This window comes from Megascapheus bottae, chromosome 28 (assembly GCF_031878675.1).
Source record: "Megascapheus bottae isolate mThoBot1 chromosome 28, mThoBot2.hap1, whole genome shotgun sequence".
In the NCBI taxonomy this organism is placed as follows: domain Eukaryota; kingdom Metazoa; phylum Chordata; class Mammalia; order Rodentia; family Geomyidae; genus Megascapheus; species Megascapheus bottae.
Window position 1 is genome coordinate 14,870,031 of NC_143536.1, and position 14,266 is coordinate 14,884,296.

Sequence of the window (14,266 nt, forward strand, 5' to 3'; positions counted from 1 at the left end):
AGTTAAAGCTCTAATACTGCCCCTTCCCTCATTACTCTAGCCCTTAGATTCCTGTGAATGCCTAAGTTGATTTGGGATTGGAAAGCTCGGCTCAGTAATATTCCTCTATTCCTCTTACAACAGAGTGGAGAGCTAGACTGTAGATTCTAGCACAGAACACAGTGACCCTTAACTGAAGAAAGGCATATGCCATAGTTTCCCAATTCCATTAACTGCCAACCTTCTTCTGTCCCTTCACTTTTTACTAAGGGATAAGATCACAAAAGGATAGGGACACTGAGCAGTCAAACTAGCCATGGGTGCTACAGAGGCTAGTGAGAATCTGAGAGGAGGAAGACAGGGAAGCACTGTAGCTATCTCCCATGCAACAGGCCTCTAGAACTGAGCAGTGCCTCAGTTATGTGTTGGCTTCAAGGAAGGCACCAAGACTGTTATGTGTGTGCTAACACAGTGGCAGTCACATCCAAACTTCTGTGACAGGCCAAGTGGAGACTGGGAGCTCCCTGTCACTAAACAGTGATCAAAGGCGTATCTGAGGGGGTTTGTGCTGACCACGCGAGATGAGTAGTGTTTGAATTGGGCCATATTTACTTTGGAAGGTACACAGCAACAGCTCAGCACCAAAGTTCACATTGAAACCCTGCTGGCGACCCTGGCTGATTGCATCTCTGTAAAGCTGCTTCTCAGAAGTACAGAGGTAAGTTCTATTCCTATTATTTTCTACTGATAATAAATCCTTACTTTCGGTGTTTAGACATGAGCAACTGGTTTCTTCGGCAAAGACAATTCAGAAGCTATTTACTGTAAGCAGTAGGAAAATGCCTCCCTCATTATAAGTTCCTACTAGTTGCATTATTGAGACAAATGTGGAAAATGAACTGTGGAAGAGACCAAAGCATTATATGTAAATTACATTATTCAAATTGGAAGCTAGGTGTAGTGGAACACACCTGTAATCCCTGCATTTAGGAGGCTGAGAAATGAGGATTTTGAGTTTGAGGCCAGCCTGGGCAATATAGTGAGCTCAAGGACAGCCTAGGCTACATGTTGAGACTATATACCCCACTCCAAAGTTATCCCTTAGATAATTTGTATTATACTAAACAACTAAACAATAGGAAGTCATTCTATTTTTTTTCTTTTTCCTTTTTGCCAGTCCTGGGGCCTGAACTCAGGGCTTGGGCTCAAAGCTAATACTTTGCCACTAAGAGCCACAATATCATTTCTGGCATTTTCTGAACATGTGATACCAAGGAATCGAACCCAGGGCTTCATAAATGCTAAGTGAGCCCTCTACCACTAGGCTACGCTCCTGGCCCATAGGAAGTCATTCTTTATATCCTCAATTGCTAATCCCTAGAAAACATCATGATATTTTCCTTTCTCTGATAAGGTAATAATAAAAAGTATTTTGGACTGTTTATGTATGTTTCTAGATATACTCTATCAATACCAGGATTAACACTCCACCCCTTTATCTGGCCTCAAGTTTGTTTTCCTGGACCCTTATAAATTCAAGTTTGTTTTTGTTTTGTCCTTTAACTCTATTTTCTAATTGAAAACATTTTTTTTGTGTGTGTGGGACAGCCTGAGTGCTGTCTCTAAGCTCTTCAGCTCAAGGCTACCACCCTACTCTTCAGCCAAGCCTCACTTCCGTTTTCTAGAGGTTAACTGGAGATAACAGCCTCAGGTCCTTTTGTGCCTGGGCTGGCTTTGAACCTTGATCCTCAGATCTCAGTATCCTGAGTAGCTAGGATTATAAGCATGAGCTACCGTGCCCAGCCTAAGAACATTTTTAAATGCAATACAGCAAGGCAACCTTCACCAAGTTGCTTATTTTCCTCTCTTCTTCTTTTTTTTTTGGGGGGGGGGGGGTCAGTCATGGGACTTGAACTGTGGGCCTGGGTGCTGTCCCTGGGCTCTTCAGTAGTAGTACTCTACCACTATGAGCCACAGCACCACAACGCCACTTTCGGTTTTCTGATGGTTAACTGGAGATAAGAGTCTCACAGATTTTCGTGCCTGGGCTGCCTTTGAACCATGATCCTAGATCTTGGCATCTGAGTAGCTAAGATTACAGGTATGAGCCACCAGTGCTTGGCTCTCTCTTTTTTAAAGTGTCTTTCTTTCCATTGATACCTAGACCCTATTGTATTTGGAAATGGCCTGGTTTTATTTGTAGCCACAGCTTAGAAACCGATTTCACAAACTGCTGCACATGTGCAGACTATGTGCACGCCAGGGGTACCTAGCAAGGCGGTTAGAGGGATGGGTGAAACAAATAACAGACATTTTCAAAGACAGATACTATGTGACTTTCTTGCTAAAATGTACACTTCAAAAAGTCTCTCAGTTGGAATCAAAATAATGTTGGAATAGATTTTTTTTGTCAGCTGTGGGACTTGAACTCTGGACCTAAGCTCTTCAGCTCGAGGCTACTGTCCTACCCCTGGAGCCACAGTGCCACTTCTGGTTTTCTGGAGATTAACTGGAGATAAGAGTCTCACAGGCTTTGTAGTGACTGAGCTCCTTGATGCTCAATCTCAGCCTCCTGAGCAGCTAAGATTGCAGGCTTGAGCCACCGTGACCAGCATGGAATAGATTTGTTTAACCAGTACTAGAGGAGTATTTCAGAAAAAATGGCAGCAGCTATTCCTCGAGTGTGGGACAACTGGGAGAATTCTGCACTCAGTGAACAAGGCAGAACACTTGACTTGGACCAGCTAAGACAAAGGGTGTTCAACCAACCTAGTTCAAGTCTACACACTCATTCACATTCATTTATCCATCCATTCACTGATTCATTGTGGTGCTGACTTTGGAACCCTAGCTCTAGGCATGCTAAGCAAGCCCTCTAGCACTAAACTATCTCCAACCCAAGCCACAGCACTTGTTAGTAACAGCAAAAGGCTCAAAATCTCCTAATATGTAAAGTGCGGAGAAGAGTGAAGTTACATAGAGTATACCTCACACTGCTTGACATTAACAGATGCTCCCCCAATATACACATTCATTACCAGCATTAACAAAGCCAATCAGGTGTAGCCAATCAGCCTAGAATGGCAGTGGGTATTTTATAAGAAATAGAGATATATAACAAACAGCACAATTCATGTTTCTGAGATGATCAGAACACCTACAAGGGAGCATCAAATAGCAGGTTATCTTACCTGAACACAGTTAATATCTGAGAAGTATATAGCTACAAGACAAAGCCATCTAACAAGCTTCCTGGACTTGTCAAGCCAAGTCAAATCCTCTTTGAACTCAGAGGATGAGTAAATAAAGATAAGGTAACCAGGTTAGATAAACTAGCAACTTACCTTATACACGTAAACAGAGTGTGTGACAGGCCTTTGAAATTTTACCAGGCCTGGTGAAGTTAGAAGCAATAAAATAGAAAAGATTTGGTTTCTCCTGATAGCAAGTCATAACTAACTTTTGAGTTGTCAGCTTCATCTCAGTAGGTTACAAGCTAGTCCTCATATTACAAACAAGTTTCAAAACACAAATGAATATTAAATTATTGCACTCATTTCAAATATCTTTAAAATATCTGTTGTTTTTTTTTTTAAAGCTTAGCCCAAGAGTAGCCTTGAGCTGAAGAGCTAAGAGACAGCACCCAGGTCAAGTTCAAGCCCCATGACCCCCCTGACCCCCTACACACACAAAAAAGCTTAGCCCAAGTTGGGCATGGTCGCTCATACCTGTAATCCTAGCTACTCAGGAGACTAAGATCTTAGAACTGCAGTTAATAGCCAGCTCAGGCAGTAAAGTCTGTGAGGTACTTATCTCCAATTAACCGAAAAGTTGGAAGTGAAGCTATGGCTCAAGTGGCAGAGCACTAACCTTAAGTACTGGTTAAGCCCCAATATTTGCCAAACAAATATATAACTAGAAAGCCTAGCCCATGCACTTTTCTTCAACACTTCCTTCCTACAGGTGGAAGGTTCTAAATCTTACAGACAAGTCTGAGTCCTCCATGGGAAATTTCCCTTCAGCATTAGGAACGCTACTGTTTTGGTTTTGGTCGGTCACGGGACTTGAACTCTGGGCCTGGGGGTTATTCTTAAACGCTTTAGGATTACAGGTGTAAGCTAACAGCAGCTGGCTGGCATTCTACTGCTTAGTGGAGCCTTCACACTCTGGCCACCCTTCCTCCCACCCCATGAGCTAAACCTCAATGAGACACCGCTTCTCCAGTTTCTGCATTGCTTTCCAAGCTCTATTTTGAGAGTTCAATTTACTATGCAAGCACTCCACAAGACTGACTCTTTTATCTGTGAGTTGGGAAGAGAGAGCTTTCTGTAGAAGATAATGTTTAGTTAACAAAAAAAAAAAAAGAAATATCTCCTAGGTGGCCCAGTATAAATCTACAAGATTTTGTCAAGCTTTAAAGAAAATATGTATCCCATGGGATCTACCTTTATCAGATTTTCTTCTTGTGCAGACCCTAAGCTATCTACTGAACTCTGCAACAAGGTGGGTAGGGATAGGCAGGTTGCCTCTAACCTCAATCTGTTTCTTCTTCCAGCTTCAGCTCTGCAAAAATGAAGTATCCATTCCATCCTCTTCTTGTTTCTCTCATCCTAATGTGTGTGTGTGGAGGCAGCAAAGGCCTTGCTGATCAGCTAAGTAATAAAAACTTGAGCATGTCCCTTTTGCCTGCTGACTTCCACAAAGAAAACACAGTGACCAATGACTGGATTCTGGAGGGGGAGGAAGATGACGACTACCTGGACCTGGAGAAGATATTCAGCGAAGATGATGACTATATTTACATCATTGATGCAGTTTCCCCAATAGACTCAGAACTGAGTGCAGGCAACATACTGCAGCTTTTCCAAGGCAAGAGCCGAATTCAGCGTCTTAACATCCTTAATGCAAAATTTGCCTTCAACCTTTACCGAGGACTAAAGGAGCAGGTCAACACTTTTGATAACATCTTCATAGCACCCGTTGGCATTTCTACTGCCATGGGGATGATTTCCTTAGGTCTGAGAGGAAACACCCATGAACAAGTGCACTCGGTTTTGCATTTTAAAGACTTTGTTAATGCTAGCAGCAAGTATGAGATCACAACCATTCACAATCTATTCCGCAAGCTAACTCATCGCCTCTTCAGGAGGAACTTTGGATACACACTGAGGTCAGTCAATGATCTTTACATCAAGAAGCAGTTTCCCATCCTGGATGACTTCAAAACTAAGGTGAGAGAGTTTTACTTTGCTGAGGCCCAGGAAGCTGACTTCTCAGACCCTGCCTTCATATCAAAAACAAATCATCACATTCTGAAGCTCACAAAGGGCTTTATCAAAGAAGCTCTGGAGAATATAGACCCTACTACCCAGATGATGATTCTAAACTGCATCTACTTCAAAGGTAAGAAGCAGCTTTATGGTTCTCAAAGCAAACTCATAAGATATTCTTTTTCCTTTTGCCAGTCCTAGGTCTTGAACTCAGGGGCTGAGGTGCTGTCCCTGAGCTCTTTTGCTCTGTCACTTGAACCACAGCTTTACTTCTGGCATTAAAAAAAATTTTTTTGGGGGGGGCGCGAGTTTGGCCTTGTGGAAGAGTGCTTGCCTAGCAAGACCTGAGTTTGATTACTCAGCAACACATACATAGAAAAAAGCTGGAAGTGGTGCTGTGGCTCTAGTGGTAGAGCACTAGCCTTGAGAAAGCCCAAGGATAGTGTTCAGGCCCTTTAGTTCAAGCCCCAGGACTGGCAAAAAAAAACCAAAAACAAAAACCCAACAACAACAACAACAACAAATCTCAGGGTCTAAACACTATCCTTGGGCTTTCTCAAGGCTAGTGCTCTACCACTAGAGCCACAGCATCACTTCTGGTTTTTTCTGTGTATGTGGCACCAGGGAATCAAACCCATGGCTTTGTAGATGCTAGGCAAGTATTCTACCACTAGGCCACATTCCCAGCCCTGACTTCTGGTTTTCTGGTAGTTAACTGAAGAGAAGAGTCTCCTATATTTTCCTGCCTGGGCTGGCTTGGAACTGTGATCCTCAGATCTCAGACTCCTTAGTAGCTAGGATTACAGCCATGAGTCACCAGTACCTAGTAGTTCAATATATTCTTTTAGTGCATGTACAGATAGAACTTATTCTAGTTTTAGAGGCCAGGAGCATGGCCTAGTGGTAAAATGCTCACCTAGCATGCAGGAAGCCATGGATTCAAGTCCCTAGAACCACATACACAGAAAAAGCCAGAAGTGGCACTGTGGCTCAAGTGTCAGAGTGCTAGCCTTGAGCAAAAAGTGTCCAAGGACAGTGCCCAGGCCCTGAGATTCAAGCCCCAGGGCTGACTTAAAAACAAAAAACAAAAAAACAACCAACAACTATTCTAGCTTTAATTTATTCAGGAAACAAGACACTGACTGATACTAGTAAAGGGATAAAATCATGATGAGATATTACACCCTAACTATGCTATGCTATGGTGGGGGTAGGGAGGGTGGGGGATAAGAAGTTTAGGTCCTGAGCCTGGGCAAGGTCCTTGAGCTCTTCAGCATCTTACCACTTGAGCCACTTCCGGTTTTCTGGTGGTTAATTGGAGATAAGAGTCCAGACTTTTGGGCCCAGGCTGGCTTTGAACCATAGATCCTCAGATCTCCTGAGTAGTTAGGGTTACAGGCATGAGCCAGTGGTTCCCAGGTCTATATGTGCACTAGGTCTTACCACATGTGAGACCATTGTGGTTATCAGGGTCTCCTTTCTTAGTATTTGGCTAGCCTGGACTAGAGTTTCTTTGTTTTCTTTCCCAATTATCAGTAAGCAAGAATATGGACAGAATCATGAATTGTGTCTGGAACAATTCAGCTAATATCAACACCACAATTCCTTTTCAGGATACTTCTGTACTAGTGAGCAAAGTGGGGGTTAGGAGTGTAGAAAATAAGCCAGAGGGCCGGGAGTTTGGCCTAGTGGTTAAAGTGCTTGCCTAGCATGCACAAAGACCCGGGTTCGATTCCTTGGTACCACATACATACAAAAAAGCCGGAAGTGGTGCTGAGGCTTAAGTGGTAGAGGTCTAGCCTTGAGAAAAATCCAAGGACAGTGCTCAGGCCCTGAGCTTAAGCCCAGGACTGGCCAAAAAAAAAAAAAAAAAAAGCCAGAATTTCTTATGCAACTAGGCCAAGTAAGAAGATTTTTTTTTTTTTTTTTGGGCGGGTCATGGGGCTTGAACTCGGCCTGGGCGCTGGTCCCTGAGCTCTTCTGCTCAAGGCTACCACCCTATCATTGAGCCAAGCCCCACTTCCCGTTTTCTAGAGGTTAATTGGAGATAATCTCAGGTCCTTTTGTGTCTGAGCTGGCTTTGAACCTGATCCTTAGCTCTCAGCCTCCTGAGTAGCTAGGACTACAGGCGTGAGCCACCACCAGTGCCTGGCTAAGAGGAATACTTTTAAAGGAAGTATTACTTCACTCAATACACAAATATAAATACATATATACACAGGATCTCAAAATTGTAAGAATAAAGTAGCATATATTTGTAGAAATCCAGAATTAGTTCTTTCTCTTTGAGACGAAAGGCAGGCTGGCTTCAAACTTGAGATTGCAGTTCAAAGCCAGCCTAGGCAGGAAAGTCTATGAGACTTTTCTATCTCATTAACAAGCAAAAAGAAGTGGAGCTGTGACAAGTGATTTAGCACTCAGGCTCTTGAGTTGAAGCCCCAGTAACACACACACACACACACACACACACACACACGTGCACGCACGCATGCACATGCATCCTCCTTACCCTCCCTCCCCCCAAAAAGGATAAAAAGTAGCTACTGGAAGCACAAAATGAGGTAATACAGGGGAAGTGACTAGATAAATGGCTATCTTGTCATCAGTTGTCATCTAGTACTAATCATTATTAGTCAGAAGCATCCTAGGGTTAAAATGGACATGGATTTATTTCTGGATGCACAACTCTCACCCAAATTTACAGGGAAAATACTGAGGCAGCACTATATGACTTGCATATCCTAATAATTGCTACAGAATCAGTGTAAGGGCCAAAAGGTTCCAATAGAGAGCAAAAAGAAACTCTTAAGCTAAAGACTAAAGTCTTAAGAGGCACAGGAAACTAACCTTCTTGGTAACTTCCCTTGTTAGAAATGAAAATTCTCAGTCCAACCCAGTCCCAGAAATCAAAGACTTCAAAGATGGGCCCTGCAGAGACCTCTAAGGAACTGAAATACAAGCACAGGGATGAAATGAAGTTCCTTTTCTTTTTATTGTTGGATGTAGTGCTTGGACTCAGGGCGTGGGAGTTGTCCCTGCGTTTTTCTGCTCAAGGCTAGAACCCTACCACTTTGAGCCATAGCCCCATTTTCAGTCCTTCTAATAGTTGCCTTCTCTTTTTGAGTTAACAGGAGCCTGGGTAAATAAATTCCCAGTGGAAACGACACACAACCACAACTTCCGGCTGAATGAAAAAGAGGTGGTCAAAGTCTCCATGATGCAGACCAAGGGGAACTTCCTTGCAGCAAATGACCAAGAGCTTGACTGTGATGTCCTCCAGCTGGAATATGTGGGGGGCATAAGTATGCTAATTGTGGTCCCACACAAACTGTCAGGAATGAAGACTCTTGAAGCCCAGCTGACACCACAGGTAGTGGAGAGATGGCAGAAAAGCATGACAAACAGGTACTTACGGTGTTTGTTCTTTTGAGCTTTTAGGAGCATTAAAATGGTAGTTATTCTCCCCCCTGCCCCAGCCCCCCCGCCAGTGGTAGCCCTAAGGCTTCAACTCAGGGACTGGGCACTATTTCAGAGCTTTTTTTTTTTTTGCTCAAAGCTAGTGTTTTATCACTTGAACCAAACCTCCACTTCCAGAATTTCTTGTAGTTAACTGGATATAAAAGTCTCTCAGGACTGGGAATGTAGCCTAGTGGTAGAGTGCTTGCCTAGCATACACAAAGCCATGGGTTCCAATCATCAGTACTACACAGGCAGAAAAAGCAAGTGGTGGTGCTGTGGCTCAAGTGGTAGAGCTCTAGCTCTGAGAAAGCCCAAGGACAGTGTTCAGATCCTGAGTTCAAGGACCCAGTACTGGCAAAATAAATAGGGAAATTAATAAATGTCTCACAGATTTTCCTGCCCCAGCTGGCTTTGAACAACAATCCTCAGATCTCAGCTTCCTGACTTGCTCAGATTACAGGTGTAAGCCACTAGTGCCTGGTATCAGTATTCGTGTGTGTGTGTGTGTGTGTGTGTGTGTGTGTGTGTGTGAGATTGGGCTTGAACTCTGGGCTTGGACCCTCTCCCTGAGCTCTTCAGCTCAAGGCTACTGCCCTATTCCTGGGCATGGGTGTTGTCCTTGAGTTCTTCAGCTAAAAGCTACTGCCCCTCACCCAGAGCCACAGACTCACTTCCTGTTTTCTAGTAATTAATTGTAGACAGGTGTCTCAAGGTCATTAGTGCCTCAGCTGGCTTTGAACCTCGAACTTCAGACCTTAGCCTCCTGAGTAGCTAAGATTATAGGCGTGAGCCAACACACTAGGCTGGTATCAGTGTTCTGATGGGGGGTGGGGCGGTGTGTACAAAACTAACCAAGAACTGAGACACAGGCCACTCTTGTTTAATTAAGCTCCAATTTCTTGATCAGTGAGAAACTGCTTATGAACAACATATCTGCTCTCCAGAGAACAGTTTCAGCAGTAGTAGCAGAAGGTAGCTGAGAGTGAGCCTGAAAATAATCTTATCCATATTATGTACTTGATTAGTGGCTCTAAACCCCAGATCCATTAAGCCTAAAGTGGAGTTCATATGATTATTTACCATGGTCAAGGTAAATGCCTGGAATGTAAGAGGTGTCCAAAAAAATTAGCAGTCTCATTCTGCACGTAGTAAATTGTGAGGCATTTCTAGACCTCTGAGGACTTTTTATAATTTTTCTCCAGTCCGAGTATTGTCTATAGTTAAAACTGTTGATATACAATATTTTCTTTTTTTTCTTAATAATACAGAATTTATTTTGTTTTCCTTCTGTCAAACCCTGAGCCAACCACTTTCCCTAGACTTCCTGGGGAGGTACAGGAAAAGGAACATATAAGGGAGACAAGACATGGGAGAAAAAACTATGGTAGGTGGAGACAGCTCCTTCACAAGGAGAAGAGGATGAGAAAGGCCAACATCAGGCAGAAGAGCTCCTTGACCTCTGAGAGGGCAAAGCCCAGAATGGCATAGGTGAAGGGCTGCTGCTTCAGAGAAGGGTTCCTGGCATAACCAGTGATGAGGCTCCCAAACACTGTGCCAATTCCAGCCCCAGAGCCAGCCACCCCAACTGTGGCTGCCCCAGCTCCAATGAACTTGGCTGCTGTATCAATGTCCTTTGAGATGGTGCTGGTTTGGAAGCTACAGCTGGGGACAAGTGAGGTCAGGGGACATGGACCTGCTAAGCTGTGGCTCTCTGTGACTTTCATCTGTCAGTGTCTCTGGTCGGTTCAGTATCACTGCAGACAGTGGTTGGCTCACAGCAGCTGATAGGTGCTCCTGACCAAGGAGGGAACAGAGACATACATTTTCAGGGGTAACGGGGTATGGCAGGAGAGCTGCTCCCGGGGCAGAGAAGACAGAGAGGGGTGGGGAACGCAGGAATTCGGAGAGCTTAATATATATATATATATATATATATATAATATTATATTGTGTAATATATATAGTTGTTTTGTTTGGGTTTTTTGCCAGTCCTGGGTTTGAGCTCAGGGCCTGAGCCCTGTCCTTGAACTTTCTCAAGCTTTTTTTTCCTATGTATGTGGTACTGAGGAATCAAACCCCTAGCATGCTTGCATGCTAGGCAAGCATTCTACCACAGGCCAAACTCCTAGCCCCTAGCTTACAATATTTTCTGAGGTTATTATTAGACCATAGCAGAAAGGGTGAAGAGCCTGGTCACATGTCTGTTTTACTGGATACTGGTGAGGGTCATAATAAGAAATGAACCTAGTTTGGGGCTCCTTATAGGACAAGACTGCAAACAAATGCACAAAACTCAGAAATAGTGTGGGCATGGTGGCACACACATGTAATCCCAGTACTTGGGAGGCAGAAGCAGGAAACCTGGAACTCCTCCCTCCATTACAAACTGCCAAACAATAACAAAATTAAACAATACAAAGAAAACAAAACAAGTATTTTTCAGGAAGGTAATTTCCCCAAGTATACTACTAGTCATAAAGTCCTATGGGTGTTTTCTTTAAAAGATCCCTCTGGGCCTGCTTCTTTCCTAAGATCCCCTGTTTGTGACCTCCACTCTGACCACAGCAAGGCCAAATCAGCCTGCTGGTTCCATTCCTTGTCCACTTGTACACTGACCATCAGATCAGCATTCCCTTTATCATTTCCATTCCCCTCTTCTCAGAAATACTCTGTGGACCCACATCCACAGGAGCTAGCACAGCTTCTTAGCCCAACACCCAGATTCCCTGCTTCCTGGTCTGGTTTGCTTAGCACTTTCTCCTTTTCCTACCCATCCCCTTCCCTACACTCTAACCAGACCAAGGCCTCATGTTCCCTACACAAAAGAGACTGATGGGGGGCCGGGAGTTTGGCCTAGTGGTTAAAGTGCTTGCCTAGCATGCATGAAGACCCGGGTTTGATTCCTCGGTACCCCACATACATAGCAAAAAGCCAGAAGTGGTGCTGAGGCTCAAGTGGTAGAGCTCTAGCCTTGAGAAAGTCCAAGGACAGTGCTCAGGCCCTGAGCTCAAGCCCAGGACTGGCAAAAAAAAAAAAAAAAAAAAAAAAAAAGAGACTGATGAAAAATATCAAAGTATTACCTTTATGTGCAAAAACAATTCTCCCCCAAACTTTTGCTTACATATCAATCCTTTCCATCTCTAACCAAGCCCAGCCATTCAGATATTAATGTGCCTATTTTTTTTTGGGGGGGGAAGGGGATGTGGTGCTGAAGATGGAACCCAAGGCCTTGTGCATGCTGGGAAAGTGCTCTACCACTGAGCTACAGCGGTTCTTTGTATCATCTTTTTTTAAAACAACTTCACTCATAAGGAGGGCAATTGCATCTCATACTTCTTTTATCCCTCACAAAATGCTAAAACTGGCCCTACAGGCATTACTACTTCTCTTCATCTTGTTAAGAGATCGAATGATTTGAGGTGAGGACTGGGGATGTTTAGCATTGTCTGGTATGCACATGAATTATTTCTTTTGCAGTGCTAGGGATGGAACCCAGGGCCTGTGCATGTTAGATAAGCAGTTATATCTCTAAGGTATAAACCCCACCCACCAGTCCTTTTTGTTGAGTTTTGGACTTACTATGTACTCTAGGCTAGTCTCTCACCACTCCTGATAAAGGATTCTTTTTTTAGGTACTGGTCAAGTCCTTGGTTACCACAGAACGCCAAACCTCAATTTTATGTAGTCATTACTCAATATCCTCAGAGGATAGGCATGAAATAAATTGGTACATTTGCATAATAATCTACAGACATCAGTGATTTCTACTGTGATACTTAATGCCATGTAAATAGTTGTTATCCATTTACTATTATTACTAATAATAAGAGTAACAAAGAAGTGCTATGTCAATTCTGTGGTAAATGCAACATATACTAGGCTGTACACATTTTTTTTTTTGCCAGTCCTGGGGCATGAACTCAGGGCTTGAGCACTGTCCTTGGGCTGTCCTCAAAGCTGTGCTCTACGACTTGAGCCACAAACACCACTTCCAGCTTTTCTATGTATGTGGTACCAAGGAATTGAATCTAGGTCTTCCTGTATGCTAGGCAAGCACTCTACCACCAGGCCAAAATCCCAGCCCACATTTTTTTTTTGCTAGTCCTGGTGCTTGAACCCAGAGCCTGGGCACTATCTTTGGGCTTTCTCAAGGCTAGTGCTCTTCCACCTGACCCACAGTGTCACTTCTGGCTTTTTCCATTTATGTGGTACTGGGAAATCAAACTTAGGGCTTCATGCATGCTAGGCAAGCACTCTACCACTTGGCCATACTCCCAGCCCCTAGGCTGTACACATTTAACAGGAAAAGAAAAAGATGATTATTTTGTAACTTGTGGTTTGGTAAAACTGGGCCCTATCTTGTTTTCCAACTAGAACTCGAGAAGTGCTTCTGCCTAAGTTCAAGCTGGAGAAGAACTATAATCTTGTGGAGGCCCTGAAGTCCATGGGGATTACTGACCTATTTGACAAAAATGGCAACATGTCAGGAATCTCAGCCCAAAGGATCACCATTGACCTGGTAACTGCTCCTTCATATGCACTGGTCCTCAGGCTCTGCCTCAGCACAGACTTAACTTGCCCATCTTTCCAAGTCCATTAACCACCCCGTCTTACTTACCAGGTCAGGGGTACTACAGCTGTTTTAGGGTATGGCTGTGGCATACAAAGGGCTCAGTTCTGTATGTATCAAATAGGGGAGGCAGTGGGCAGGAGAGTCATAGGAAGTAGTCTTGGAGTATGGCGCTACAGTCCTGCTGATGATATACAAGCAAAGGACATATACTCCAGTGTGTAGAACTGTTATGCCCAGCAGAATAATGAATGATCATCCAACACATAGAGAAACTGTACTACATTGAGCTTATTTAACTTAACAAGTCAACAACAGGCAATGAGTAAAAGAGAGTAAATACCAGGCTAAATGTAGTAGCAGATTCAAGCCAGTGTCCTTGATGGGAATGACCTCCAGACATCTGAGGAGGAGACACAGGGACTGAAGGAGTTGTCTAGACTCTCAAGGCCTATCCGACTGGGCACAGTCCAGAGTGAATGTGATTCTAGAGTTTGGAGGTAAGTATTCAGATACGACACAGATTCTAGCCAGGTGATGAGAGATATTTTCAAGGGTAATTTTGACAAGCTGTGATTTTTTTTTCATTTTTATGTCGTCCTTAGATCTTTAATGTAAATGAGAAAGCATTCAGAGAATGCTTTAGAATCTGATACCTTTCTTTTCCAATTTCTAGTTCAAACACCAAAGCACCATCATGGTGAATGAAGAGGGCACCCAAGCTGCTGCTGTGACTACGGTGGGTTTCATGCCACTGTCCACCCAAGTCCGTTTTACTGTTGACCGCCCCTTTCTGTTCCTGGTGTATGAGCACCGCACCAGCTGCCTGCTCTTCATGGGAAGAGTGGTCAATCCTACTAGATCTTAGTGGCAGCAGTCTAGGCACCTGATGCGTTTTGGGGGTACATTCTAGCAATGAGGACAGAGATGTTTTGGCATCATGACTTCTGAGGTTTAGGCTGCCAATTTGCATTCAAGGACTGAGAAG

General features: G+C 43.7%; 2 protein-coding genes and 1 pseudogene across 3 annotated transcripts in view; 1 reads left to right on the forward strand and 2 right to left on the reverse strand.

Moving 5' to 3' along the window:
• Pi4ka (phosphatidylinositol 4-kinase alpha) overlaps positions 1–14,266 on the reverse strand; it is a 117,549-nt gene that overhangs the window by 48,265 nt on the left and 55,018 nt on the right. The window lies entirely within an intron of this gene.
• Serpind1 (serpin family D member 1) lies at positions 621–14,183 on the forward strand. Its single transcript, XM_090320564.1, has 5 exons — positions 621–697; positions 4,535–5,382; positions 8,381–8,654; positions 13,083–13,227; positions 13,955–14,183. Exons 2-5 carry the CDS (start codon positions 4,551–4,553, stop codon positions 14,144–14,146), a joined length of 1,443 nt encoding a protein of 480 aa, XP_090176690.1. The 5' UTR covers positions 621–697; positions 4,535–4,550; the 3' UTR covers positions 14,147–14,183.
• On the reverse strand, positions 10,112–10,469 carry LOC150045276 (ATP synthase F(0) complex subunit C2, mitochondrial pseudogene; annotated as a pseudogene).

Coding starts and splice junctions, on each gene's coding strand:
- Serpind1 (XM_090320564.1), top strand. CDS start 4,551: ATGAAGTATCCATTCCATCCTCTTCTTGTTTCTCTCATCCTAATGTGT. Junction 5,383..8,380: donor AAACTGCATCTACTTCAAAG/GTAAGAAGCAGC, acceptor TTGAGTTAACAG/GAGCCTGGGTAAATAAATTC. Junction 8,655..13,082: donor CAGAAAAGCATGACAAACAG/GTACTTACGGTG, acceptor TTTTCCAACTAG/AACTCGAGAAGTGCTTCTGC.